The sequence below is a fragment of the Strix uralensis genome, chromosome 5, assembly GCF_047716275.1.
Source record: "Strix uralensis isolate ZFMK-TIS-50842 chromosome 5, bStrUra1, whole genome shotgun sequence".
Taxonomy (NCBI): Eukaryota; Metazoa; Chordata; class Aves; order Strigiformes; family Strigidae; genus Strix; species Strix uralensis.
This window is the reverse complement of record NC_133976.1, coordinates 87,566,462-87,592,921: the sequence shown is the minus strand read 5'-3', so window position 1 is coordinate 87,592,921 and position 26,460 is coordinate 87,566,462. Positions and strand designations below refer to the sequence as shown.

At 42.2% G+C, this 26,460-nt stretch overlaps 1 protein-coding gene across 4 annotated transcripts in view; it reads left to right on the top strand.

Annotated features, from left to right (window-relative positions):
* Positions 1-5,504: 5,504 nt before the first annotated feature.
* Positions 5,505-26,460, top strand: part of FBLN1 (fibulin 1) — an 83,139-nt gene continuing 62,183 nt past the window's right edge. For 2 of the 4 annotated variants that reach the window (XM_074872118.1, XM_074872120.1), the window contains exons 1-2: positions 5,505-6,879; positions 22,323-22,422. In XM_074872118.1, the coding sequence (XP_074728219.1) occupies positions 6,804-6,879; positions 22,323-22,422 (176 nt within the window). In that variant the 5' untranslated portion in view covers positions 5,505-6,803. Of the gene's footprint in view, positions 6,880-17,252; positions 17,284-22,322; positions 22,423-26,460 lie in introns of those variants that run through there. The other 2 variants (XM_074872119.1, XM_074872121.1) reach the window with 2 other exon arrangements.

The following is a 26,460-nucleotide window of genomic DNA, read 5'->3' as shown; positions in this document are numbered from 1 at the left end:
CACAGGGTACATGCAGCATGGAACAGCTTAACCCATTAGGTTCATTTAACAGGCCTAATCTGTTTATTTTTTCCTTTCGCAGCTGCCCAAAGATATTCTGATCCATCCACCCTTCCAATTAAGAGCCAGTGTCTACCAACTTCACATACCCCAGATGTCAGCCAGTTTCTGTAGAATCGTGTCAGAAAATACGGTAAGTTTATAATATTTTTCTTCCAAACAGTTTGCTACACTAAAATAACTTTTAAATTAATTTGTGTTGAGGTGCCCTCCCATAGCCACAGCTCAGAATTGTGTAAGCATTGTGTGAATGCAAGCCCCACTCCCTGTGTATAATATTATTAACATGTGTTTGTAGAATCAGGCCACCAAGGATGATCTTGGGTTCCTGGGACAAAGATATTACAGCCCAAGGCTGTAAAGTCTAAAAGATGTGGTTCATGAGGAAATAAAGTTTCGGAATCTCCATTAAAGAAACTGAGACTGAGGAAAAGAAACAGAGGCTGAAAGAAAAGGAGGAAACCCAGCATACGTGAATTTGTTGTAGAGCTTTATCAGTGTTCATACTCTTTCTGCTAACTCTCTGCTTACATTATACTGAGTTTAAATCGCAGTTTCTCCTGGTAAGATAACAGTTTTGTGGCGGGCTGGGATTGTTTGCAGATGGATAGGACGGCTTCTTTCTTTATTAGACTTACGCAAAAACATTTGTAAATAATACAGCAAATTCATAAACCAATAATGAAATAGCACCGAATGAAGTGGATTTTAAGTGATCACAAGGAAACATAGAGAACTGTGGGCTCTCTAGATACAAAAGACTCTGCAATTTTATTTTGCAAACCTGAAATGTCTTATATTCACTTGTACATTTTCTGTTTCCCAGGGATCATTTGGTCACATACTTGGATATTATTTTTGTTTGACAGGGATAGAGCTCAGATTTATCAGGGATGTCAGGAAGGGAAATGGCCTTTTGCCAGAACAGCCATTTACTTTATTGATGGCTTTTCCCCACCCTTTATAATGAGATTTTATTTTTGTTTGAACAGTGAAAATAACCATTGGTACAGATGCTGACTGACAAATTTAAGAGTCACCCTCTGAGAGATTGCAGCTAAAATAATGACTGATCCCTGCTGTTGTTAGATTTATGGAGGCCCCAAGCAGGGTCTAAGGCAGATGCCGTTGTTGTCCCCTCCAGCCCATGTGTGCATGACTCACGCTGCTCTCCAGCTTATCCAAACAGAGCCCAGCCTTCCTAGGCCTCGGGTCCTGGAAAACGCCTTGCCTATTCACACGTAAGACTAGCTCTGCCTGCAGTGACAGGGGAGACTCTAGAAGGGGAAAGGAAATTTATGGGAATGGGGAGATCTGAGAGACTGGGAGGATGCATCTCTAGAAGGAGAAGCAGGAAATGCCCCATGAATGTCAGATTGAGTTATTCCTGAATTCTACAAGTAATGCCACAAGGGAAATGACATGGATCATCAAAGCATTCCTTTATGCCCCAATAAACTCCTCCTTGTCTTAGAAGCAGACCCTATACATATTAATAGAAAACCAGTGTGTGTTTTGAGTGTCCCAGATAGCTATACATATTTTTCTTAATCAGACAGGAAAGCAAAGAAAATTTAGGCAACACTTACAAAATGGATACAAACTCCAAAATGGCTAAAAACTCAAAATGCTTAGAAGCAATGTTGTTGAAAAGGGCTCAGGGCTATGAGTCCCAGTCTGGAATATTTAACCGATCCACTCAAAGAGGAAAAAAATATTCCAAGATTAATCTAGCAGTGGAAGGCTTTGTCTGTACAAGGAAGGCTCTATAAAGTAAGACAAGCCTCTTCTAACAGTCTTTAGGAATTTGAAACATAGAGCCCAGGTAGAGAGGTACAAGCACCTGTATTGCTACCTGTATGGTGTAAGTGGCTTGGGCTTTTGGCATCCACATAATTATATATATGCATATATGTAATATTACTTATATATGTATTTTTATATATATATGTAATATTATTTGTATAAAGAGCAGTCCAAATTAGGTTGGATATAAATGTCATCTGACACTGTAACTACTCTGGAAGGAGGCCTGAGCCAGCTTCTCTGCCTGACTTGAGCTACAAGGTGCCATCACAAGCCAGATGGTATCGAGGCAGTGGCTAGGTCAGGCTTCTTGGCTAGACTTGGAGGCACAGTTTCGTACACACTAGGGAACAGAGGAGATCTCAGTCCTCCCACCTTAAGGCCTTTGCTCATCTAGGGCCTGGCGTGACTCCTGCTGGTCTCCATTTGCTGTGGATAGTCAGTAGTTTGGGATTTGAGACTGGAGATGAGCCTGCGGTGTGGGGGACAAACTGATTTATTTCAGGGGAGGTTTTATTCCAAGCTAACCCCTAGCAAGATATGGTAGGTGCGTAGGAAGTGTCCACAAGCTGCACCACCCTGAGGTGCTTTGATGGTCACTGATGATGCACAAAGCACTGAGTACATAGCAACAGCAAGTTCAACATGAATACAAGCCCAGAGATCTATTAAAAACTAGATTGACTTAGACTCAATATAAGCAAAAAATTTTCTGTAATGCCATTAACAGTTTCGACAAATAACCAAGGACTATGGTGCATCTGTCTCTGAAAAGCCTGACAAGTATTTTTTGTAAAAGTTGCGTTGTAGTTCAATGGGAAAACCTGCCAATACTGTTCAGAAGGACAGGAGAGAGAGTCAGAATGGCACTCAAAAACCTTAAAAATCCACTTCCAATATTAAGATGCTAAAACCGAAAAATTTCCACAACTTCCAATATTAAAATGGTTATGTGACATGTCTTTTGGACAGAGTCTTCCTTATATTCTAATTCAAAAAAGACTCAGGTAGTGTTTTTTCCAGGAAAGAAGCCGAATGTCAATTGTACTTTGCACGTCCCAGTGTTCAGAGCTAAGCTGAGTGGGTCATTTGTACTCCAATAGCCATGGATTTGCCTCCTGTAAAGTTTGGGGTCTTATTTTTACAGTGGGAAATTATAACATCCATATGGGCTTTTCTTAATCCTTGTGCATTTGTAGCAGTCAGTGATGTATTCTTCATATTAAGAAGGAAAAGAGGCCTTTTTATGCATCTTTAGTGTGGCCTGTTTCTATAACAAGAGCCAATATGTAGCTTCATTTTTTTGCCATAGGACCCAAGGAGCTTCCCTTCAGGAAACTACAGTTAGATTTCATTTCACAGAATCACAGAATCATCAAGGTTAGAAAAGACCTTGAAGATCCTCCAGTCACTGACCGTTCTCAACTCCACCAGATCCCTCAGCGCTGGGTCAGCCCGACTTTTCAACCCCTCCAGGGATGGGGACTCCCCCTCTGCCCTGGGCAGCCCATTCCAACGCCCAACAACCCCTTCTGCAAAGAAATCCTTCCTAAGAGCCAGTCTGACCCTGCCCTGGCGCAGCTTGAGGACATTCCCTCTTGTCGTGGTGCTTGTTCCTTGGCTCAAGAGACTCATCCCCCCTCTCTGCACCCTCCTTTCAGGGAGTTGTAGAGGGCCATGAGGTCTCCCCTCAGCCTCCTCTTCTCCAGACTAAACCCCCCCAGTTCCCTCAGCCGCTCCCCATCACACCTGTGCTCCAGACCCTGCACCAGCTCCGTTGCCCTTCTCTGGACACGCTCGACTCATTCAATGGCCTTTTTGGAGTGAGGGGCCCAAATCTTTGCGAATCTATTTTCTTCCTTGCAACATTCTTCTTGAAAACAGGGAAGATGATTCGGTAATTTCCCTCTCTTTTGCTCAATTTCTGGGACAGATGGGTGGAGGAAAAAAAAAATCAAGATTTGGAAGCTGCAGTAAAAGAGAGGAGCTGGGAGGCACAACAGCTGGGACTTTGTTCGTTAGGCAGAGGTTGATGTCCTTACATAGGCTTATTCAGGCCATCTCAAGAATTCCTGGTCCCATGAAACTACATCGCTAAATGACAACGGTGAACCTGCTGCCATAGGTGATAATGGATTTGTGAGAGTAATTCTAAATCCTTTGTCACTCTACTTGCATGTATCCACTCTCGACTAGACCCTTGGAAATGACTTGCGCAATGATTTGTTACGCTGTCATTACTCATTAATCTGAGCTTCTGCAAATGATTTTTATTCTTCTGAAGTAAAATAAAATCCCCATTAAAGAATTTGTTTGTTTTAAAAGTTACACAAAGGATTACAGGGCCTTTGCAAACAGATGTAAGAAAAAAATGTGGTTATGCAAAATGTTCCCGCTCATAAGCCCTTACTTTCCATTGATTTCCAGGACCTTTGAATTGAGCCTGAAGTGCGTGGCTTAGCTCACTACAAAGCTTGGGGTCAGTAATTAGAATCACATGTACTCAAGGCCACTGAATCTGATTGCAGATGAGAGTGCCAATTGATACTGGAAATGTGTATTAATATCATGCAAAAAAACTCCACCAAGGAAACCCAAACCAAGGAAAAACCTATTATCAGATCTGCAGATAACCATTGCCATGATAGTTTCTAGAAATATTTCTTGATCTGTTACTTGAATTTGCCTCATTTCTGGTAAATAGCTTGTGGTGGCAAGCTAAACAGGAACAAGGAATTCTTACTCTGGAGTAAGAATGTCCACACATGGTGTTAATCAGGGTAACTCCATCTGTGGACAGGCTATTATGTGTGACTTGACACAGTTTTAGTCAATCTGGTGAACTTCTTTCTACCCACCTTTAATCAATTAGGAGAGGTTTTAAAGCAAAGTGAAATAAGCCAATGTTGAACTGAAGCCAGAGTTTCTATAGAGGGGATTCCACCGGTTCAGTTAAGCTGGCACAAACTTTAGACAAGGTGTGAGCTTTGTTAGTTGCCTCCTGCAGCTGTCTGGGAGGTGAAAAGCAGTAGCTTGGAGGTTGTGATGAAACACCAAGGTCCCACTGTAACTGAGGGAAAATCCCTGTAAACTGAGTTAGGGCATTTAAAGAAGAGGCAGAAATAGGCATGCTTGTGTAGGAAAAGAAAGCAAAAAACACCCCCAAATCAAGTCAGCTGTGCCTCCTTCTTCCCCTTTTCCAGCTGCCCCTTCCCAGTAAAATAGAGGGGGAAAAAACAAACCAACAAACAAAAAAGAAACAGCGGTCAAAAAAAGATGACCTGGGCATCAAGAGGGTGGGGAGGGGTCAGTTCTCTGATGTCTCTTCCTGCAGTAGGGTTAGGAGGCACCAGGAGAAGGTTGGGTGGAGCCAGGTTCAAAAGGAACAAAAGGAAAATACCGCCCGCGTTCTCCCTGTTCCTGCGCTGAAGACAGGCTACTGGGATAGTTGGACCCTTGGCCTCATGGCCATTTTTATGTTCTTGTGTAGGAAAAGAGAAGAGCAAGTAACCTGGTGCAGAACAAAATGTGCACACTTTCAACTCTTACTGCCTTCAATACTTTTTCCAGTAGGATATTTTGAGGAGAGATACTTAAAAGTTATGTTATTGAGTAGTTACAATCGGAGTCCATGTGGCACAACTGCCAAGTAAACACAAACTGACTTCCAACTGTTTGTCTGAGTAAAACCGAGGGCAAAGTATAGAGGGGTGATGAACTCTCCATTTGTTCCCAGTCCCATTTGCCTGCAAATATTATCCCCCACATTATCTTAAACGATCTTGGCGACAGCATAGCCAACTGGGTGCTTTCAACTCCAGCTTCCTTTGACCACTATCAGTATTTGTGTTCCCGTTTAAATAAGATAAGGCTTAAAAAAAAAAAAAAAAAAAAAAAAAAAAAAGGAGGGGAGAGATAGAGAAGAGCAGGTTTAAAAAAAAAAAGAAGGGAGGGAAGAGATAGAGAAGAGCAGGTTTAAAAAAAAAAAGAAGAAAAAAAGAAGGGAGGGAAGAGATAGAGAAGAGCAGGTTTTTTTAAAAAAGAAGAAAAAAAAGAAGGGAGGGAAGAAATAGAGAAGAGCAGGTTTTAAAAAAAAAAAGAAGAAAGGAGGGGAGAGAGAGAGCAGAGCAGGTTTAAAAAAAAAGAAAAAAAAAGGGAGGGGAGAGAGATAGAGCAGGGCTGCCTCCTTCATTTGGGTTGAAATTCTCATCCTGACTTTTTAAAAGGAGGGGGAGGGAAGAAGAGAATTTTTTTCCCCCCAGTGAATTTCATTGAAAGATTCTAGAATCCCTCTCCTTTTTAAACCCTTTTTATTGACAGAGGTTGGGTTGGAGTAAAATCCACGGGAAGACCAAGGACGGGGGTTGAAAATCTGCCCTCCAGAGGTTCAACCTTTCCTTCCCTGCTAGGTGGTTTCTTTCTTTCTTTCGTTTTGCTTCGCTTTGCCTTTTGTTTGTGGCTTTCTCCTCCTTGGCACCGAGCGAAATCGCTGCATTTCTCCTTCACGGAATCACTCACGCCGGCCCTAGGTTGCCGCGGAGTAGCTGTAGAAGTTTTCCGAGCTAAGGGGAGTCACTTTTAGAGCGTGTGTGTGTGTGTAGGGGGGGTGGCGGGGAGAGAGGTTGGGGTCTCAGAAGCCACAGGGTCTGTGCCTCCGAGCTGCGGTGGCGGCTCAGCTCTGCCCCGCGCTGCGGGCCGGCAGTGAATTCAATCTTTGTAAAGCCCCCTGAGTGGGGAGGGGAGTTGGGGGGGGGTGTTTCTGCGAGCTCTTTCCCAACCGGTCTCAGGCGGCTGGGATAAACATCAGAAACAGCAGCAGCAAGCAAAAAAAAAAAAAAAAAAAAGGGGGGGGGGGGGGGAGCCCGTTGGCCGCTGCCGGAGAGCCAAGCCCCCGCTCGCTGCCAGCGCTCCCGCCGGCGGGGAGCTGCGGGCGGCCCATGGACAAGCTCGGCGGGGCCCGGCCGCTGCTCCTGTTCCTGCTCCTGGCGCTAGTACCTCCGCTCCGGGGCCAAGGTAAGTGCGGGGAGCGAGCCCATCACTGGGCGGCAGCCGGGTTCACCAACCCCCCCTTCCTCCTCTTCCTCCTCCTCCGCCGCCGTCCCGGCGCCCCCGGGCCCGGCTCTGCCTTCGGGCACCACGGCGGGCTGCGGGGCACCGGTGAAGCCCCGCCTGGCCGGGAGGCTGCCGGCAGTGGGGTGCCTTCCCCCCACATCCCCATCCCCGGACCGCCTGCCCCGGCCGTACCCTCTCCCGGGGCCGCGCTCCCCCCGGTGGGGTGGGTGGATGTGGGGGGGTGTATGTGTCGTCCCCCCCCCCGTACCCCCGGCCAGGCTTTAAAGCGCCTCTGCCACGTTCCAGTGAGGTGAAAGGCGTGGCGTGCACCGGCTCCGCCGCTGGCTCCCGGTCGTCCCCGTCCCCGCCCGGGGCTGCCGCCACCCGAGCGGGTTAGTTCTGCTCCGGGGGGGGCACCCGAGGCTCCGCCGGGACGGGCGTTGTGGTTGGGAGGGCGGAGGGTCTGTCCGTCCTTGGCCCGGGCACCCCCCAACCCAAACTCGGGGCGGGGGGGGGGGGGGGGTGTGGGGTGGGCGCCTGCGGGGTTTTTACAGCCCGGTGTCCCGGGAGTGAGGAGCTGGCGGGGCGGTGGGCGCCCGGGGTGTGTGTGTGTCCCCCTCCAGCAGCGAAAGGTGGCGGATTCAGTGACACCCGGCGAAGGTGAGGGGTCCCAAAACTGGGGGGGTTGGATCTGATCCGCAGGAGACCAACTTACACCCCCAAAAAAGGGGAAACAGGATCAATAGTTGTGTGAAATCTCAGTGGGGCGGGAGGGACAGCGAAGCAAAGGATGCAGGCGAAGATGTGAAACGTCTATGAATGATGTGGTGTGGTCACTCCTGGAGCTGGATCTGGGCCATGACTCCCCTTCCACAGTCTGTTCTTAATACTGTCTAAAAAAGAGGATATTTACTCGATTTAATTCAGTGTAGCAATCTGATGCAAATATAACTGCTAAGATACGACAAAGAAACTCATTTTCATATGGTGATAGTGAATTTATCATCACTAACAGGTAAGTGGCTTTTTCTATTAGAGTAACCCCAAGGGGGCCATTCAGACTTGAGGCCTGATGATGCTATAAGCCAGGCTAACACTTAGAAACATTTAGAAACATATGGTCTCAGGTTTAGGCCTAACAATGGCAGACAAAAGCCAGTGAAGGAAATTATTTGTTACTGTCACAGTATTTTGGCTCTTAGATTTCCATATAGCAGAGCACTTGTCGCAGATACCCTTCAAAATGTTTGCTTTTTGATAGAGGGACGTTAGCCACTCCTTTTCAAGAGGAGGGACAGAATACAGAACGTTGGAAAAGCAACATTTATGCCCCAATCCCCAAATAACTCCTATGTTCTCTCAGACAACAGAGTACATCAGCAAAACTGTGGCTTTGATGTATCACAGTGAAGGGACATAGTAATTTTAAGCATTCAACATTACTGTAAAACACCCAAGAATTTCATTTTGTAATCTCTGTACATTTAACCTTAATTACTAGACTATTTAGAAAAATGGTAAGTAATTAGATACATAAGTTCAGGTTTTCAAAGCTGGTTTTTTTTTAACACAAAGTATAGCCAAATTTGGCAGTAAAAGGTATATCGGGTTTTTATTCTCAAATAAAAATCCATACTCTCACTGAGAATTTCTAAATCCTTAGAGCTTTGAAAACGGTATACTGGATAAAATTAGATGTAAATATATGAAAACAGATGAGGATCCTTGCTTAGGACACTACCTTTTGGAAGAGTAGACTTTGCTCAAATTAAATAATTACTAGTAATTGTATTTAATAATTTAAAAGTACTAGGAATTGTAATTGCTCTAAGAAAGATTTTTTTTTTTTCCCTGCATTATTTCACGTGGCCATCTGTGTTTTGCAGGCAAATGGGGTAATTAGCTTGTGAGATGCTGTTGTTTAAGTGCAGGTTCTTCAGGGCTGAGCCTGGGTTCCTCTCTGTGACTGGGATAAGGGGGCTTGGGGCAAAGACGAGCTCCAAAGTGCTTTAGTGATACAAGTGCCAAGTCACTAGGACAACGTATTTCTGAAATACAGCTTCCCCCTAAGCTTGTTACCATCAGTTTTCTTAATTGCTTTTCCTTACAAGTGAATCATCAAATCATCAGTATCAATTAATTAAAGTCCTTATTCTAAAAAAACATAAGGGACTGCCTTCAGTGGAACTGCCCAGTGCATATGAATATAGATACGCCATCATTCTTTGCAAGAGTAAGGGTCTTAAAAACCTTCTAAATTTTGTAATGCAACTTTGTTTCATTGTAAATATTGCATTTTTTTAAACATTTTTTTCCTTATGCTATAAACTACCTTCTACTGGGGAAGGTGAATTGCTCCCATCGTTATCCCCAGCCAGTGGATGAATAGTTTCATCCTCTGGCTGCGTCTTTGGCGTGTCTTGGTGCTACAGGCACAGACAGTTTAACTCACTAAACATCTGGAAGCGTGTCTATTCAGGGTGAGCTTAGAGTTTGTAATAAAAAAAAATGTTCCACTGACTTTGTGGAATGAGTTTTATTTTAAGATTATGATTTTTACATGTGCTTTTATAGCAGTAAATTTATAAGAAGTATATGGGTGGAGGTAGGACTTACAAAAGGCTAATTCTATGCTTTCTTGCTTGCTATCATAGATAAAATCTCCCCCCAAAATCTCATACTACCAAAAAATACAGTTCTAAAATACGAGTGCTATCTCTAAATTAGTTTTCAGTTGAGTTTTGTTTTAATAGTCCATTTTCAAACATGACATTTTATTGCAATCAGGGGAAGAGCAAGATGTTAAACTCTTGTTTTTCATCTGTGTAATTGAAAGCAGACACGTTAGTGAAATCCAAGATGAAAATCCATAAACTAGCTTATCAAGTTACTGCAGTGTATTTATACTATTCTGTCAGATTTCGGGCATTATCTGATAGCAGGTCAATGGATTTTCAAAAGTTATTTATCTATCGTTGCACTTCAGCCTCTTCTGCCCATATCAACTTTACATGTGTTTTTAATAAGTAGTTAAGAGCAACTTGTTCTACAATACTTTTATTAACATTTTCTGAAATGAAAGATGGGTCTTAGCCTTCTGGGACTTGGCAGAAATAGAGTTACCTGGGACCATGAAAGCATTTAAGTTTGGTTTTGTGAGTTATGAATAGATCTAAAGAAGTAGGTGGCAAAATCAATTCAGTAAACAGAGAATATGGGTTTACTAGATGTAGTAAAATATCTGTGGAGACTAAAAGGGGATGGGACAGAGAAGGTCGAGAAAGAGAGGGCTGAAATCCAAATAAAACATCAGGGCATGGGCAAGAATTTTAATGGTAGCATAGAGTGGTTTAGTGTGAAAGAGATAAATGAACAAAAGCTTTTGTGAAAAAGGTAGCAAAAAGTGATGGTTGACATGACAGGGAGTAAGGAAAATGAGTAAAGTTAAGAAAGAACAAAATAAGCAGGTCATTTTAGCCAGAATAGGCAAAAGTTTTTGTAAAGCACTCGGGAAATGTCAAGCACGTGTATTTATGTGTAGATTCAGTGGAAGGAAGTAGACCAGGTGTTGAGATTTTAATAGTTAAGTCATCACTGGGAGAGCAGATAACATTGCTCCAAGGTAAGATGTAGACGTGGAGGCAGAAGACTGAGAAGACTGCAGGGTGAGAAAGAGTAGAAAAATCGTCCACAACGAAGTCCGTGAAGGAGTCATCAGGAGCAAGAGGGAGAACAGAGGAAAAGGGCACGAGGAGCAAAAAGGCAGAATGTGAAGGAGACAAAGGGTCAGTACAGATCAGTGAAGAGCCCTAGAAGAATGTAAAGAATTACCGGCTGTAATACTTTGTGAGTAAAAATTAGTTTAGAAATGCTCAGAATAATGTCAAGTAAGCGGAGAAGGAATAGTCAAAGTAGTACCTACGTAAGATGATGTACCAGGTAATTTCCAGTCACAGGATGAGTGTGTACGGTAAGGGAAAAATTGTGACAGTACCTGCCTGTTTATCAGACTTGGATTCTTGTCCTGCTGAAATCATCTCTGGCAAGACACTGGGATAGTCCAGTAAAAGTTGTGTTGAAAGTTTTCTCTGGTCAACAGGATGCAACAGTTCTAAAGAATGTTCTCCAGCGCTAATGCTTTCCTGCATACGCTGGCACGTCTTTGGCTAATGCAGTTAATGAAGCTTTTTGCCTTCACTTTTTTAAACGAGTAACGCCTCTTTGTTCTCTGCGCTCATGAGTACTTTGTCTCTGCTTCGTACTTAGTATAACCTACTTTAGATGTAAAAGTTTTGAGAAATTGCCCTTTGGATTTCAACTCTGTGCTGTTGGATCTTAAGAAGAAAACTGAGTCTCTAGATTTGCAGGAATTCTCATTCAAATTCTTTTCAGTTAAATTAACTGAAAATTTTCATTCAAAAAAGCTGAATGACTTCTCTGATGAAGTTTTGGGTACTTATTACACAAGTAGAGGAAGTCTGTTATGTTCTGGATTATGTTAGCACCCACAAATGACCCAAACTGCACAAGCTTGTAAGATGTTCCCTACTAAAAGGTTCACTTCTGAGTCTAGTCAAAATCTGGATTGAGACCTTAAGCTTAGTAAATTTATCAATGCCAAAGTAAGTGTACGGATATAGAAATACTTTGTCTGGCATATTCCATCTTTTTAGGGTGTTTCCTAGGATTTACTAAGCGCTGGAAGGTTATATTGTACAGATGCTACCAGCAGTACATCTCTTTGAAATATTACAATCTTCCAGCTCTTATGACTGACTAAATTTCAAGTACTGAGTCCTTCTAATTATCAATACTTTGGAAGAAAAACTGGAAGAGTTAGATATCAATTTGCAACTCTGTATATAGTAATTTCAAAAATGAGGGAAATCTCATGTAAGGGGGGGTATTAGTAACATTTTCTCCAAAAGGAAATCTTCCCTAAATCAATGCTACGTAATTATATACAAAAAAATGGATCTTTATTTTCTCCCTGCTCTGTAGTCTGTGGTTCCTTCCATATTTGAACCTTGTCCCATTGAGCTATAAATTTTGTCCCATCTATGTAGTGTTTCCAGACTATTCTTTATGGCAATAGTAGAATATCAGTCTTTCATCATTGTCCATCTTTTTTTTTTTTTTTTTTTATATTCAGCAATAAATATGCCTACAGAGTAGATATGTTTCCCTTAAGCAGTACGTAGAAGCATAGTTAATCTTGCTAATTTTCTGGTCAGATGAAAATAGAGAAATCCCGGTGTGAAAATGTTTCTCCTGCAACCATTTTACATTAGCAAATATAGGAACGCTTGAGCATATGTATGTTTGATACTGAGATGTGCTGCTCTGTCACATTCTCATATCCTTCCTATTTCAGTTGCTTTAATTTGAATATATACACATACTTGGACTCGATTCAAAGCTCTTTAAGATCTAGCTGAAGACTGTCATTTACTGCAGTACATTTTGGATCATGGCCTTTATGCAAATGAACAGGACTAACAACAGATTAATTGTAACACCTTATATAAAACTTCCTAATGACACAACTTTTTAAGATTTGAAATGAGAAATCAAGAGAAGATAAAAATTTGTTCTTAAATGAGAAAGAGAAAGTGGCACTTCAGGCTATCAACACCCTGTGAAATAATTTCATTATTTGCATGATTTTTCCATACAGGGAGGAATGAAGGACAAAATTTAGCATGTGCTTGTCAGAAAGAGCAGTTGCTGTTATGATGATGATGATGATGGGTCTTTTTTGTAGGTCCACCTATGTCATCTTGGTGAGACTGGGTTCTTTAGGCCACCTGTGTCCATCAGAGCTGTGAATGTACCCCCTTTTTCATATTCTTGTGAGTATGTAAAGTCTAGGACAGGCATTACTTATACTAAGCTGTTTACATGATGCTGACTGGGTGGACTCCGGTATTAAGTTTCTCTCAATATCTTCATGTCTTCTAGAAATCTTCAGAACAGCCTCCAGTCTTCTAGTCTTAGTATCTTTTGAACTCCAGCCTCCTCACAGAAATCCAGAAAATAACCTATCCAAAAAGATGAAAAAATTCAAGTTAATTTGTTCACAGAAAAGACATCTCCATGAAGCAGCAGTCTTCAGATGGTTGTTGAAATGTGTAAGAGCCTGTGTGTAAGAGCCTGTGTGTAAGAGGTAGTAACAAAAGAATGGGTTTAAATGGCCTTTTGGAGTGGGCAGTGAGGTAATATATTATTAAAAATTCCCTGTCATGAGGAACATTGAGGCACAAGAGCACATTGCCTTGTGAGAGGTTGTGCAGTCAGCCTCACTTGATATTGTTTTGAACGACTAAATAGAAATCTGCCTGGAACTGACCAAATTTTATCAGTTCTGCCTGAGAGCAGTGGGTAAAACAAGATTACCTCTGAGGGCTCCTTCATCCCTATCTTTTGTGGTATTTTGATATGTATATGGGATGCTTTACAGTCTTCTTGTAATAGATGGAGTCGTCTTTTCTAATTTTTTAGTAGCCAGTTGCCTACTTTTTTGAAAGATATTTTTATGAGACCTGAGACAAAATAAAAAACCCACATTCAGACACTCACTTTCCCCACCAGAGAAAATAAGGCATGTTGCAACATAGCGTTGCCTCCCTTAGGCCTGTTCTTATCGCCAAACATAGCAGCTACCTCATCACCAGCAATTGCCATGAAGGATTTTAAGAGCTGCTTTTATAAACTGCAAACAGACACCTCATAAAATGAGGTTTGGCCATATCTGAAAAATCCCCCTAATTGTGTGATGGCCACTGCTGGTGCTACCAGAGCCACATTCCCCATAAATGAGTGTTCTCCAGACCAAAGAAAATTTCCAGTAAAATGTTGGCTGTTTTAAAACCAACCACAAAACACACTAACATACCAGGCATTTCCTTTAGGGTGCTGCTGCTTTAGTTAGTGTGCTAACTGGGTTTCTTCAGTGATTTCAGCTATCCTGAAATAATCACACTCAGCTGAGAATTCATCTGAATGTAAAGGTTCCAACCCTTTAAGCCTGTTCAGAGAGAATATTGTGTTTTTTAGCAGCACATGAACTGTGAGTGATTTTCTGTTGGTCTGTAAAGACTCAATATGACCTCCACACTTGAAGGAGAGAAGCGCTATCGTCACAGGCCCTCTTTGAGGCCAAACTAGTCTAGAGCAGTGCCGGGGAGGGACAGTTGGTGATAAACACAACCTTGAAAGCTGCAACAGATGCTCTGGAGATGGCTCCCTGGCTTGTGCTGCTGTGGGTGTCACAAGAGAGGGCGTCCTGGCTCCAAGTTTCAGGTGTTTGTTACAAGGTTCAAGCTGGTATATCCTGTGAGGGAACCTGTAAGAACAACCTAGTGGAAGGACTGAGAATAGTTTACTGTCCCAAGGTGACTAATGGCACAGCTCAGCTCTGTTCATCTTACCCCGTCAGTATATTGGCATATTTGATGTACGGTCTTGAGGTAAACAAGAATGTCTCTGCAGAAGAAGATCCTATTCAGTGTTTACTTCTTTCTCTGCATATAAAATGGAGGAGGGACATCTTCATCCCAACTCCAGTCTGAAGAGATCTAGCAAACACATCACCTCAGATGGAGAAAGGTAATGCTTTCCTGCATCGCTCCATTACTCCCAATTCCAAGCATTTGTTTCAGGGCATGTTTTCTGTTCTATGTCTGTCATAGTTTCAGGTCTCCTTCACCCTTTCCTCTACTCTGTGTGCCTAATCCCTAGGCTTACACACGGTATCAAGATGCAACAAGGCTGTACTTATGTTAGTCTATTACCAGTTGGAGCTTTGAAGTCAGCTGGTTTCCCTCTTGTCTAATCCAGTCTCTGGGTCTATTTGATGCCTTGAGTGGCCAGCCAGAGTGTATTTGCATTGCCAGAAACAGCATTTCCACAGCTTATTATAAGGACAGCCAAAAAATCAAGACTACAGATCCCAGCTGCGAGCACTTGACTGCTGTCCCTGCTACAAAGGCAGCTGACTCGTCCACCTAATATTAGCCAGGTGTCATTGTTTTGGGAACAGTTGGTTTGGCGTGGCAGAGCAGGCCAAGCACACTTTGTCTGCCCTGAACCTGTAACGCAGTGGAGCCTTGGCCAAAGGGCTACGCAGTTGCTCTGGTTTTGTGTCAGGAGGCTACAGCTGTAAAGAGAGGTTGGAAGACAAAGAACATGACTCTGAATAATATGGATGGCCAATCTGGCCTTTTGAGGATCAAATGCTGTATGTAGACTTTTTTTTTTTTTTCAGCTGACAGTTCGATGGATGAGCATCACTAGTGAGAGGGTTTTCTTGACAGGACGAGAAAGGTTTCGTCAGAAAGTGCGCGATGAAAGTTGAAAGTGTTTTTCTTACTGGAAACCTAAACCAATGCATGTCTGTTGTAATCATGAGTTCCAAAAATTCTGGATGACATACTGTTACTGAAACGTGTTGGACTAGCGCTGAGCTTTCACAGAGCCCATCTGCTGCCTGTATCTGCATATGCTGAGAAGTGATAATCATGTTCTGTTTTCTCACATTCCTTAGTGCTGAGGATCTTACAGAGTAACTTGAGTGAAGGGCAAGGCCTGCACCACATTTTACAAACTTAATCAATTAATGTGCTTAAAAGATTGAAAAATCTTCATAAGGAGGTGTGACTTTGATCCCCTGACCTGGACTCACTTCCAAATATATACCCAGCTATGGTTATGGGGGCTGGGAAGTCAATGAATATGGTGGTCACGTCACTTCTTGCACTGAGGAACTGGAAAGCTTTACTAGCACTAGCTTGATAAGCCTGCCCAGGCACGGGTGGCTTTGGTTTGATACTATCATGAGCTTTATGTTCTGTAGATCAGCACTGAGTAATGAACAGCTATCTAATCCCGGGTTGTACACCAGCTTTTCCACCATCAGCTCCTGTACAGAGTAGCTGCTCTTGTAGATTGTTACTTAAAAAATCTGTCCCTTTTTGATCTAGCTGGAATGCTACTGCCATGAAAATTATCCAGTCCTTTTTACTTCTGCTTATTTTTTGCGCAATTCCCAGAGCAATTCAGGGTTTCCTATTCCAGGAATCATGCTTTTGGATAGCATTCTCAAGTTTATCTCCCCTTTGCACAAAATATTCACTGTAACAGCTGAATAAGCAATTATTACATCACAGAAGTCTAAGGTTATACAGATTTTAACCACATTTCTTGCTTTGAACTCCCACACAGTATGGCAATCCTGTTAAGATTAGCAAACTACCTTTTTTAAAACAACCATATGCTCGTGTGCATTTTGTCTGTGTAAGCATAGTTCAGAGCTAGCACATGAAAGCATCATGTGCACAAAATGTTTGAATTGTGTGACCTTTAATCACTTCTTATCTGATAGGTCTTTTTCGTGACGGCTTTTGTAGAATTAGAGATCTGAGTTCCAGCTGTGTTTCTACTGTCCTCTTCCTCCTGAAATCTCTCTCAGAATACTACATGTACCACCTTAACATCAGGACAGGCATCGTCGCTGTTACCATCCTAACATGACCCAAGGTTCTTGTGGATGCCCTGCTGCACATGTTTTTTTACAGGGACAAAGTAGTGATAAACCTGCCTTTGATTTTGTCCAAAATAGACTTGGATTTTTCTCAATTAGTCAATTAGCATGCACAATTACTATATCTGAGTGAAAAGGAAGTAAACATGCTACCATCCTAACAAATCTTTGGTTTATCTTTATATTTTTCTGTCTCGTGATACCAAAAAGCTGAAAAATTGCTTCAAACTTACAAAATGGACCAGACTGCGTATTCCTATATGTTACAACTTCCCTGTAGGGTTTCTCCCTCCAAATGAAAGGGCACATTTCAGTTGAACGCAGACAATATTGTCAGCCCTTCCCAGAAGTGTTTTGTCGTGAGATTTCTCTGGCTGATTTGCATGAAACATTATGCACTTGGCAAAACAGCTGAAGGGGCACCAGGTTCAGAAGAGCAGTACTGGAATTCCTGTTGGATCATCTCTGGCACTCCAGCTCTGAGGGGTGCCACGAGCCCATCAACTGCACGTGGTCACAGTCAGAGGAAAAAGAACTATCACTTTCTGCATAGTAAGTGAGATTCTTCGAGATGTCATAATCAGAGCAGTTTCTACCATCTGCTTCCCACTACCCCTTGCTTTCAGACACCCAAATTTGTAGTTATGAGAAACTGAAGAGAGACCATGGCCCCCTCCCATGATGTTGGTCCCCTGAAGAGGGTGTAAGGAGGCACAAGCAGCTTCAGTATGAACTACTTGCCTGAAGATTTCCGACTGGGAGCCACATGAATATGCACACATACAGCTGAATCCAGAGCACTGGAAAGATACAGTTAGAAGACGGTAAGACTGTCCTGTTTCTAAATGCTCATTAACAACTCTGGATGCCAAAATAGTCAAAATCGATTCTAGTGCAATCCGGAGTTGACACCCAAAGTGTGAGACACTCACTTTCTGAGATTTTGGAAGAGTAGAGATTTGTCCACGAAGGACCGTTTCTAAAAGCAAACTGCAAAGCCAAGCTAGAGAAAATGTTTTTCACTGGTTTATTGTTATGTTTTAGAAGAATGGCCTTGAGGGTGGAGTCCTTTTTTTACTGCTTGTTTTTCACTTCCCTCTATTCTCAAGAGATTTTTGGCAGGATCTTTGGAGGATATGAATTGTGATGTCACCAAAACAATGAGCCTGGACCACAGTTCTCCCTCAAAAAACTATCCGAAATCCTTCTCTGTCTGGATGCACTCCTACAGACGAGCTTGCTTAGCTTGGCCTGCTTTGAATTCTTGAGTTATTTGGTTGGAGTAGAGGTGTGTTGCCAGAGCTGGGAGGGAAGAACTGGTGTCCAGAGCCAGGGATTGTCCTTCTGGGGAGGAACTTGGCTGAAGACCCGTTTGTACAAAGCCCTGCAAAGACCTGCAGCCAGCTCTGCACTTCAGTTAAATGTGTATCATTTTTCAACACAGTTAAGATTGATTGCAGACAACAGCACTAAAAGTATGGTTATTTGTAACACATTGTATGAAATTTGATGCATACAATGTTTGTTAGCAATACACTGTCAGACAGAGAGCACCAGACAGGGTCCCTATTCCCAGAGAAGAGATCAGACACAAATTCATGTCTTTCACCACAGGCAGATATTTATTTACAAGACTGATTTTCTCTGTAGCATTATAAACTACAGTTAGCTTTCAGACACTGGCATGAATTCTGGACACACTGAGGAATTCAAGAGAATATTGCCTTGACTCCAGAATGACAGAATTTTGACCATTGTTTTGGGTATGTAAGACTAGAAGGGTGACCTGGGTCATACAGTACAGAGCTCTGTTATAAACTGACATTTAATATAATTCCATTTACAAATATAATGATTTTCTTATTAAAAAAAGTTTGGTTTACTTGATCCCATAATTCTGATTATTGTTTACTGCTGTAATATTTGTTGACAGGAACCACATCCTCTCACAGGCTTTACTTATCGAGGCTTCAAATGGTCTATTTCTTCCAGTTTCTCCTCATGTAATAGGGTTTTGATTCCCTTGACCATCCTCCCTGCCTTTCTTCCCACATTTTCCATTTTGATGTAATCTTTCCTGAAGAGGGATAGCGAGAATTATGCTCAGTACTTCAGAACTTTGCACTGTAGAATTGATAACTATCTTAAGAGTAGCTACCTTAAGATGACTGATGCATCCTAAAATCTCGTTTAACTTTTTCCTTTGCTTTAAACTGTTGGATTATAGTCACTAGTCGAGAATATAGGTTGTTTCCTGCAAGAAATTGAGTTACTGGAGGGGATTATCTTCTCTACTTGCTTTCAGCTGCCTTTACTTTTGCAAAAATGAAGATCTGCCAGTCGAGGTACTCATGTAAACTCTCTCTGATGCGTGTCAAAGTGTGATCATGAACATATTAAATAATATTTACGCTTATTTTGATAACTGCAACAGGTTAGGAGATGGATACGTGGGCAGATGGAAGAAGGCTGTAACCCCCATACATCAGGAGCACCTGGGGAACGACGGCTTTGTAACTGATGTAGGAAGAGCCAAAGGAGGCAGATGCTTGTCCTTACGAGACTCTGCAGGAAGCTGTTTGTGAAGATGGATAGTCTTGAATGTAATGCTGCTGCTTATTGAATTTTGCTCCCTTTAGATGTGCTTGGAGCAAAACTAAGAATAAGATAATCATGGGAGGTATTTTATGATCCAGTGGAGAGAGATGGTCTGGGAATGATCTGGTGTGTACTCCCTGTTCTGCCACCAGCTTGCCGTGTAATTCGGGCATGTAATTTCTTCCTTTTGTACTTCAGCTTCTCCATCAAAAAAAATGAAATGAGATTTGTCTTCCTCTGTGCAGCACAGCTACCTACAGATGAGTCTTATTTATTTTTCATTAAGTAATCAGTCACAGAATCATTTAGGTTGGAAGGGACGTCTTGAGATCATCCAGTGTTTGAACACTCTCACACTAAAGAAGTGTTTTCTTATGTTTAGATGGAACTTCATATGGTACAATTTGTGTCACTTGCCTCTTGTCCTGTCAGTGGACACTATTGAGAGGAGTCTGGCTCCCTCTTCTTCATCCCCTCCTGTCAGGTATTTATAAACATCAGTCAGATCCACCCCAAGCCTTCTTTTCTCCAGGCTAACCAATCCCAGCTCTTTCAGTCTTTCCTCACATGAAAGATATTCCAGTGCATAAATCATCTTGGTGGCCCTGCGCTGGACTCACTACAACAAGTCCATACCATTCTTGAATGGGGGAGCCCAGGACTGGACCCAGTGCTCCAGATGTGGCTTCATCCGTGCTGAGCAGAGGGGAAGGATCACCTCCCTCCACCAGTGCTCTGTCTAGTGCAGCCCAAGATGGTGTTGGCCGCCTTTGCTGCCAAAGTGCGTTGCTGGCTTATGATTAGCTTGGTGTCCACCAGGACACTCAGGTCCTTCTTTGCAGAGCTGCTTTCCAGCTGATAAGCCCTCAGTGTGTGCTGGCGCGTAGGGTTTATTCCATCCCAGATGCAGGACTTTGCATTTCCCATTGCTGAGCTTTGTGATGTTCCTGTCAGCCTGTTTCTCCAGCCTGTTGAGGTCCCTCTGGATGGCAGCACAACCATCTGCTGCCCCAGCCACTCCTCCCAGATTTGTATCATCTGTGAACATGTTGAGGGTCCTTCCCAGTGTCCACCTCACTGTCCGCTTACCTAACCTGTACACGGTGAGCTTGTCTGCGATGATGCTGTGGGAGTGTAGTGCTAGGGCCTGAATAATAGGCCCCAAAACAAGGTTGACCTCTAGATGAACCTCACAACTAAATGTTATCTATTATTAGTATCTGTTAATTAGTAAAATCTCTACTACCATTACCGTTAATTGTTAGTATCTGATCATTAATGAAATATGTATGCTCACTAGTGAAAGATGTACCTTAGACAAAATCTAATGAGTAGTGAGGCTGAAATGCTGTGAGAATGTATCCAACTTCCCTTGTTCAGCCTTGTTCAAGGCTGAGAACCCAAGTGTTTGGTCTTGTTAGAAACTCCCTTGGTTCTCCACGCTGAGCCCTGGCCAGGCTTTGGGTGGAATCCAACAGGAGGATGAAAACAGATGTTTCTGCTCAAAACAAAGGTGCCAGTTATTCTGGCTTGCTGATTCCTGGTATATAAGGCTGGACCCTCTTGCAACGACTTTGGATGCCTCACCTATGGGTGGATGCACTGCGTAGGACTTCCCACTTGCAGGGAAAAGTTCTCCAAATCCTCGCTGTAACCGGGGCTGCCCAGCATTTGCAGTTCTAGATGATGGTAACGGATGCAAGTGGTGAGGGATCTTTCTTCATCACTATTCTCCCTGTCGTGTAGTAATGATTAGGTGCATTGCCTTGCTTAACTGTATGTAGTAATAAGTAACTGTACTATTCTGTTTTTTTTCTTACTGCTTATTTTCTGTAGTACTTAGTTATATCCTTTAATTATTAGCAGTAAAATCAGCCTACTCTTTTCACTCTGGTGTCTGAGTTTAATGGCATCCTCGATCAGCAGAACAGGGAGACGGTGTTAAAAGCCTTACTGATGTCAAGGTAAACAACATCCACTGTTCTCCCTGCATCCACCGAGCCAGCCACCTCGTTGTAGAAGGCTGTGAGATTAGTTAAGCATGATATTCCCTTCATAAATCAAGCTGATGTCTCCCGAACACCTTCCTGTCCTTCATGTGTTGGGACATTGTTTCCAGGAGGATTTCCTCCATCACCGTCCCAGACAGTGAGAAGAGTTTCCCAGATCTTCTCTCTTGTCCTTCTTGAACTTCTGTTCTTCAGGACCTTCTCTCATTCACCGTAACCTCTCAAAGATAATCATGAGTAGTCTGGCAGTGACACCAGCCAGCTCCTTCAGCACTCAGGGCTGCAGCCTGTCAGGGCCGTCAGTCAAAAAACTTGGGAAACAAAGAGAAAGCATTAGAAAGCTGTCCCTCGTGATAATCAGATGGTTTTTTACACAGATTGCATATTTGTCGTACAAGGAGCTGTTCAGTGTCTGGACTACGAGATAATTAATAGGAAAATGTGACTCATGTTTTATTCCAAGTTCTGATACACCTGCTGTGCAGTGAACTTTTGCACTGGGGATATGAAGCAAACCTGTAGTGCTTGTCAATTCATTAACAGTATTTAGTTTTATTAAATTAGAGACTGTTGCAAAAATTATACTCTGCACAAATAATTATCTTCAGTATGCTTTTTACCTTAGTTTCAGGGCTGGTATAAGTTGGTATCTATATTAATTTTTCTTTCATATGTTAAGTGATCAAAATACCATATACATTTCTGTCTCTCTGGGCAATACTTTTGCATTTACAGACATAATTCTGAGCAAACCAGATTAATTGGATAGTAGCCTCAGGAAAAAAATAGTGCTGCAAATTAAGTTCTGTCTTTCACATCAGACAGTTATTTGATTTATCCTGTATTCTTCAGGATTTTAAAAGGTTGCTTATTGCTGCTGCCGCTTTTGTTAATAAAGGAGTACAATCCAACAGATCCTTTTATTGTGCAGGACTCTGAACTGTTTTCTGCTGGAGTATCAGTCCCTAGGCTGTGTCTTTATGTGGAAGGTTAAGGGAAACTGCAGTTCGCTTCACCGAGGAGAAAATACCTCCGGCACTTGGGCTTATTGCAAGGTGCTAACGGATGGTTCGTTTGGCCGTGGCTGCCTTTTGGGGGGGGCACTATTCTGTGTGTAGGTTAGGGAGGGGAAAATGCACTGACTCTCTTTTGGGCTTTTGGGTTGTTTTTCTTTTTTAACTGGCAGATGCAATACCCTTTACTAAGGTTGTATTAAATACATTGTCGTGTTTTTCTTTCTTTCCTCGTTTCTGCAGATCTTTCAATGGAAGAATGCTGTGACAAGGGTATTGAATGGGCAAACAAAAACAGAATATGTACTTCTCTGCCATTAATATCCGAGTCCAGAGAATGCAGGTATATCGTTATGTATTATATATTAAACTGTAGTTCATATTTTAATGTAAAACTATGGGAATGGCAGGTATGAAAGCTGATTTAGAAGATGAAGCGCCCGGCTCTTAAATCCAAGTTTTTGAATCCACATCTAGCCTTGGAGAGTACCTTCTGAGCACCTACTTTTCTTCCATTAAATCCTTCAAATCTTGGCTGTTGGTCTAGTGTGGAGTCACCCAGCTCTAATCTGTTTGACATGTACTGTCTCTTAGTCAGAAGTTTTTCCCCTGTGCTCTACTCACAGAGCTTGGACTCTGCCTACAGTCAGTACATCTCAGTGTGGCTCCACGAATGTCAGCAAAGCTTCTTCAGTTTATACTGACTGTGAATCTAGCCCAGCAATGGTCCAAATCCTTGGGCAAAAGTTTATCAGGAAACATAAGAGATCCTGTACATGAATCATCTATGGATTGAATACATGCGTATGTATGCGTGTACAACAGCCTTTTAAAACTGTTTCTCCTGTGGGGTCCCACACAAATAATTGTCCTCCAGTTCTTAGCTGAATTGCTGTGTGGAGGAACTTAAAGCTTAAGTCAAAGAAATTCCTAGCTATGCAGAGTGTCCGACTTCTGTCAAATGTATTTGACCGTAGAATATAGTAACCTTATAGTTAATAAATAGATTTCATAATTCTACTGATATTTAATAGGATACTGATTTCTATTATGTAATCTAGCAAACAAAATAGTGAAGGTAAATGTTAAAATGATTTGCACAGTAATATTTTGGTTATACTGAATCTCTTACACGGTTGGGGCATTCGTATTTTTTATGTCAATGATAGTTTGAATTATTTTTGCTGTTAAGTGCACTTGTTACATTTAATTTGCAGAGCTAACAATTTGTGACTGGTAGTTTGAGGGGCAGTTTCACAGAGGACTTTGTATTTAAAACACGTTACACTGCTCCCCTCTATCTTTTCAAATGGATTGCAAAGTGATTTAACCATGGTAATTGTAGAAGTGTTGGATTCATCTTTATTATGGAAAAAATGTGTCTTGCAGGCAAGTCTGTCCATGTTTTCTGAGTTTTGCATTTATATTGGCATTGAAAGCAGTCTCTTACACAGAAGAATTGACAGATAGGACTCATATCCCAATTTAGGAAATACTTGAAGAGTCAGAAGAGTTACAGACAGAACAGAGGCAGGAAAAACAGGAAACCAAGTTTATTGAACAATCTGGGAGCGAGAATCTTGATGATTTAATGATGGTTTGATTAATGTGAATTGCGATTCTGCTGTAAATGTAATGTATTCTTTTAAAGATTTTAGAGAGTCTTTACGACTTTGTAGGAACTGGAAAAGCTTACTAATACTTCATGTAGCTTTTGTGCATAACTGATACGTAATTAAGAAAATAATAGTGATGGTAAATCAGTGATGGTAAGTCAGAAGTGAGTAAAGGCACATATTCTGTGAGAGGCACGAGCACTTACAGAAACACACGTACAGAAAAATCACTTCATGATGCCATTTCAGACACAAAAGTAAGGGCCGAATTCTACTCCTAATTGCTGGTGTAACTGGAGCCAGAACGAACAGTGAGGGAGCATGATTCCCTTTGCAGGCACATGAGGGTGATGACACTGATTTTGTACATTTGTTCCTACTGCTCAGAGCAAAACCAGGCTTTGCGCTTGCTGAGGTCTAGGCAGGTGAGAATATGGCACAGGATGCCTTTTTGGTTACAGATTTTCAAAAGAACTTGCTTCCTATTTAGACACCGACATGCAGTGGGAGCTGCTGGGGGACAGACATCTATTACGTGGTTGTTTAAACCCCAGCTGGGGTCTTTTGACTGTCTAGTGCAGCACAGCGTTGGACAGTGTAGATCATCTGACTTTGAGTGCTCCTCCACCCTTTGAGGGCCTCTTGGGTGTACAAACCCCTGTTACTTCATGCCAGCTGGAGCTGTTTGCCCTGCGTGTTTCAGCTTGGGTTTGCAAAGTTAGCAGTTGAGTGCGAGGGAAAAATACATTGTGAAGTGAGCAGATTTCATGAAGTCACTGAGTAAAAATGGTTTTGTCTAGTTCCTTTGCAAAGACCGTGCAACACAGAACAGATTGGATGGGAGTACTTACCCCAACACGCTTTAGAAGAATTTACATGCTGGTTTTGAATCCTCTGCTTAGAGTAGTAGTAACGTAATGGCATCTCGGATTCAGTCCTTCCCCCAAAGCAAGCCCACTGCTAGAGTTTCTTTTGCTTTCCTTTTGTTCGTGTGAGGAACAAGCTGCCTTATCGAGTTGTCCCCTTGACCTTTCCCCAACCATTTAAAGCACATTCATAGTAATCAAGGAGGGTTTCCACACAAGCACTGACATTCTCATATATGCCATGCATCCTAGAAACAAGCTGACAGTTCTGGGTTTCAACATCTTTTTAGGATCCTTCCCCCAAAGCCTCTGTGGTTCTTGAGGGACTTGCCATCTCTGTGAGCGTCACTTGCTGAATATGGGACAGTTGAAACTGGAGATGTGTTCGCTTTCTTGTCCTACACCGCCGGTGAGCCAGCTGCCTGTCTGAAGTGCACATGAATTCCTAAGATCTATCTGGCTACTCTTAGTTGCCTTTAAGTTGCAACAAGACTCCAGTCTCAATGTCCAGTCACTTCTACAATCTCTTACTGTGGTCGCTTGTCCCGCACGTGGGTACACCTCATTGTATTATCACTCTGGACAACAACAGTATTTTTTCCTGTGTCTTCATGACTCAGTAAATATGAGTGTAGTGTTTTAACGAATAATATCTTTTGGCTGTCATAGCAGCAGCTTTTTGCCCATTCATCCATTTTCTTGTGATGTGGTTAAACTCACAGCAGCTGGAAACAGCTGCCATTTATTTTTGGAACTCAACCTGCCCAATAAATCTTCCTTTCAAAATGAAGAGTTTCCCCTGCCCAGAGCCCTTAGCAAGTGAAGTGAATTCCTGGGCCAGAAACAGCGTGTCTCCATATGAGAATTCCATGCCTTTAGCACTGTGTAAAGTCTTTTCGGAGTTACATTGGGAATAACATTTTTTATTATTAATGTTGCAAGAATGCTTAAAAGAGGAAGCTGCTCTGCTAAGGTACTGTGCGTAAACAGAACAAAAAGGTGGTCTGTGTTCCCATGCGGAGCCAAGTGGCAGCCCTTGGCTCCAGACTCAGACGGGAACACAAAGAAGTAATAAGACAAGAGTGTTTGGAGTGGTAGGCACCAGGGGCTTCACTGCTGATAGATGTTTATTGATTTATGCCATTGTCAGTCTGGAAGAGCCTGAGATTTTCGACATCAAAGTTGTGGCAGTTTTATGTCTGAAAAAGTTGCTTAAAGCTAGTTTTGGAGAAGTTTGTCTTTATTAATTATTACCTCTTCTCTGTAGCCAGCCAAGTGTGCCTCACGGTCACTAAGATTTTTGGCTTCACAGTCAGAGGGATAGAAGAAGAATCTGCTATGCTGTCAGGGTTTTATTGCCACTCATTTAGGAGAACTTGCTTGCTTCACTTTGTGAATAATGTCAGACTCCGTCCTTCTCTGCCACAATGTCACCAGTATTGTTTCTCTACATAATGTATGGTATCTATATAATTTTACACTTCACCTTCAAGAAAACTTTTATGATGTAATCTACAAAGTTGTTTATGGTTTGCAGCTGATTAATTTTGAGGTTTGTTGACTCAATTATTTTTGCTTGAGTCTTGCTAATTTATAACACGTGATCAAATATATGTATTTTCATTGTTGAGGCACTCTTATTATTTTCATTTGTCATATTGTGTCACTCATAATACCAGATCTGGCTCTTGCTTTTAATTTTCCGAAGTTCATTTCTGTTGCATGTTAAACTGCAAACTGAAAGGACTAAGGGCGAAAGACCCAGCTTGGTTTTGCAAAATAATTCTGGAGTGGAATCATTCAGTTTTTAGTTTTAATATTTTTTGTCCAAGACCTTCCACTGTGCACATGAATAGCACTGACATAGTTTGAAGACAGGCTAATAAGTAGAAGGGGGGA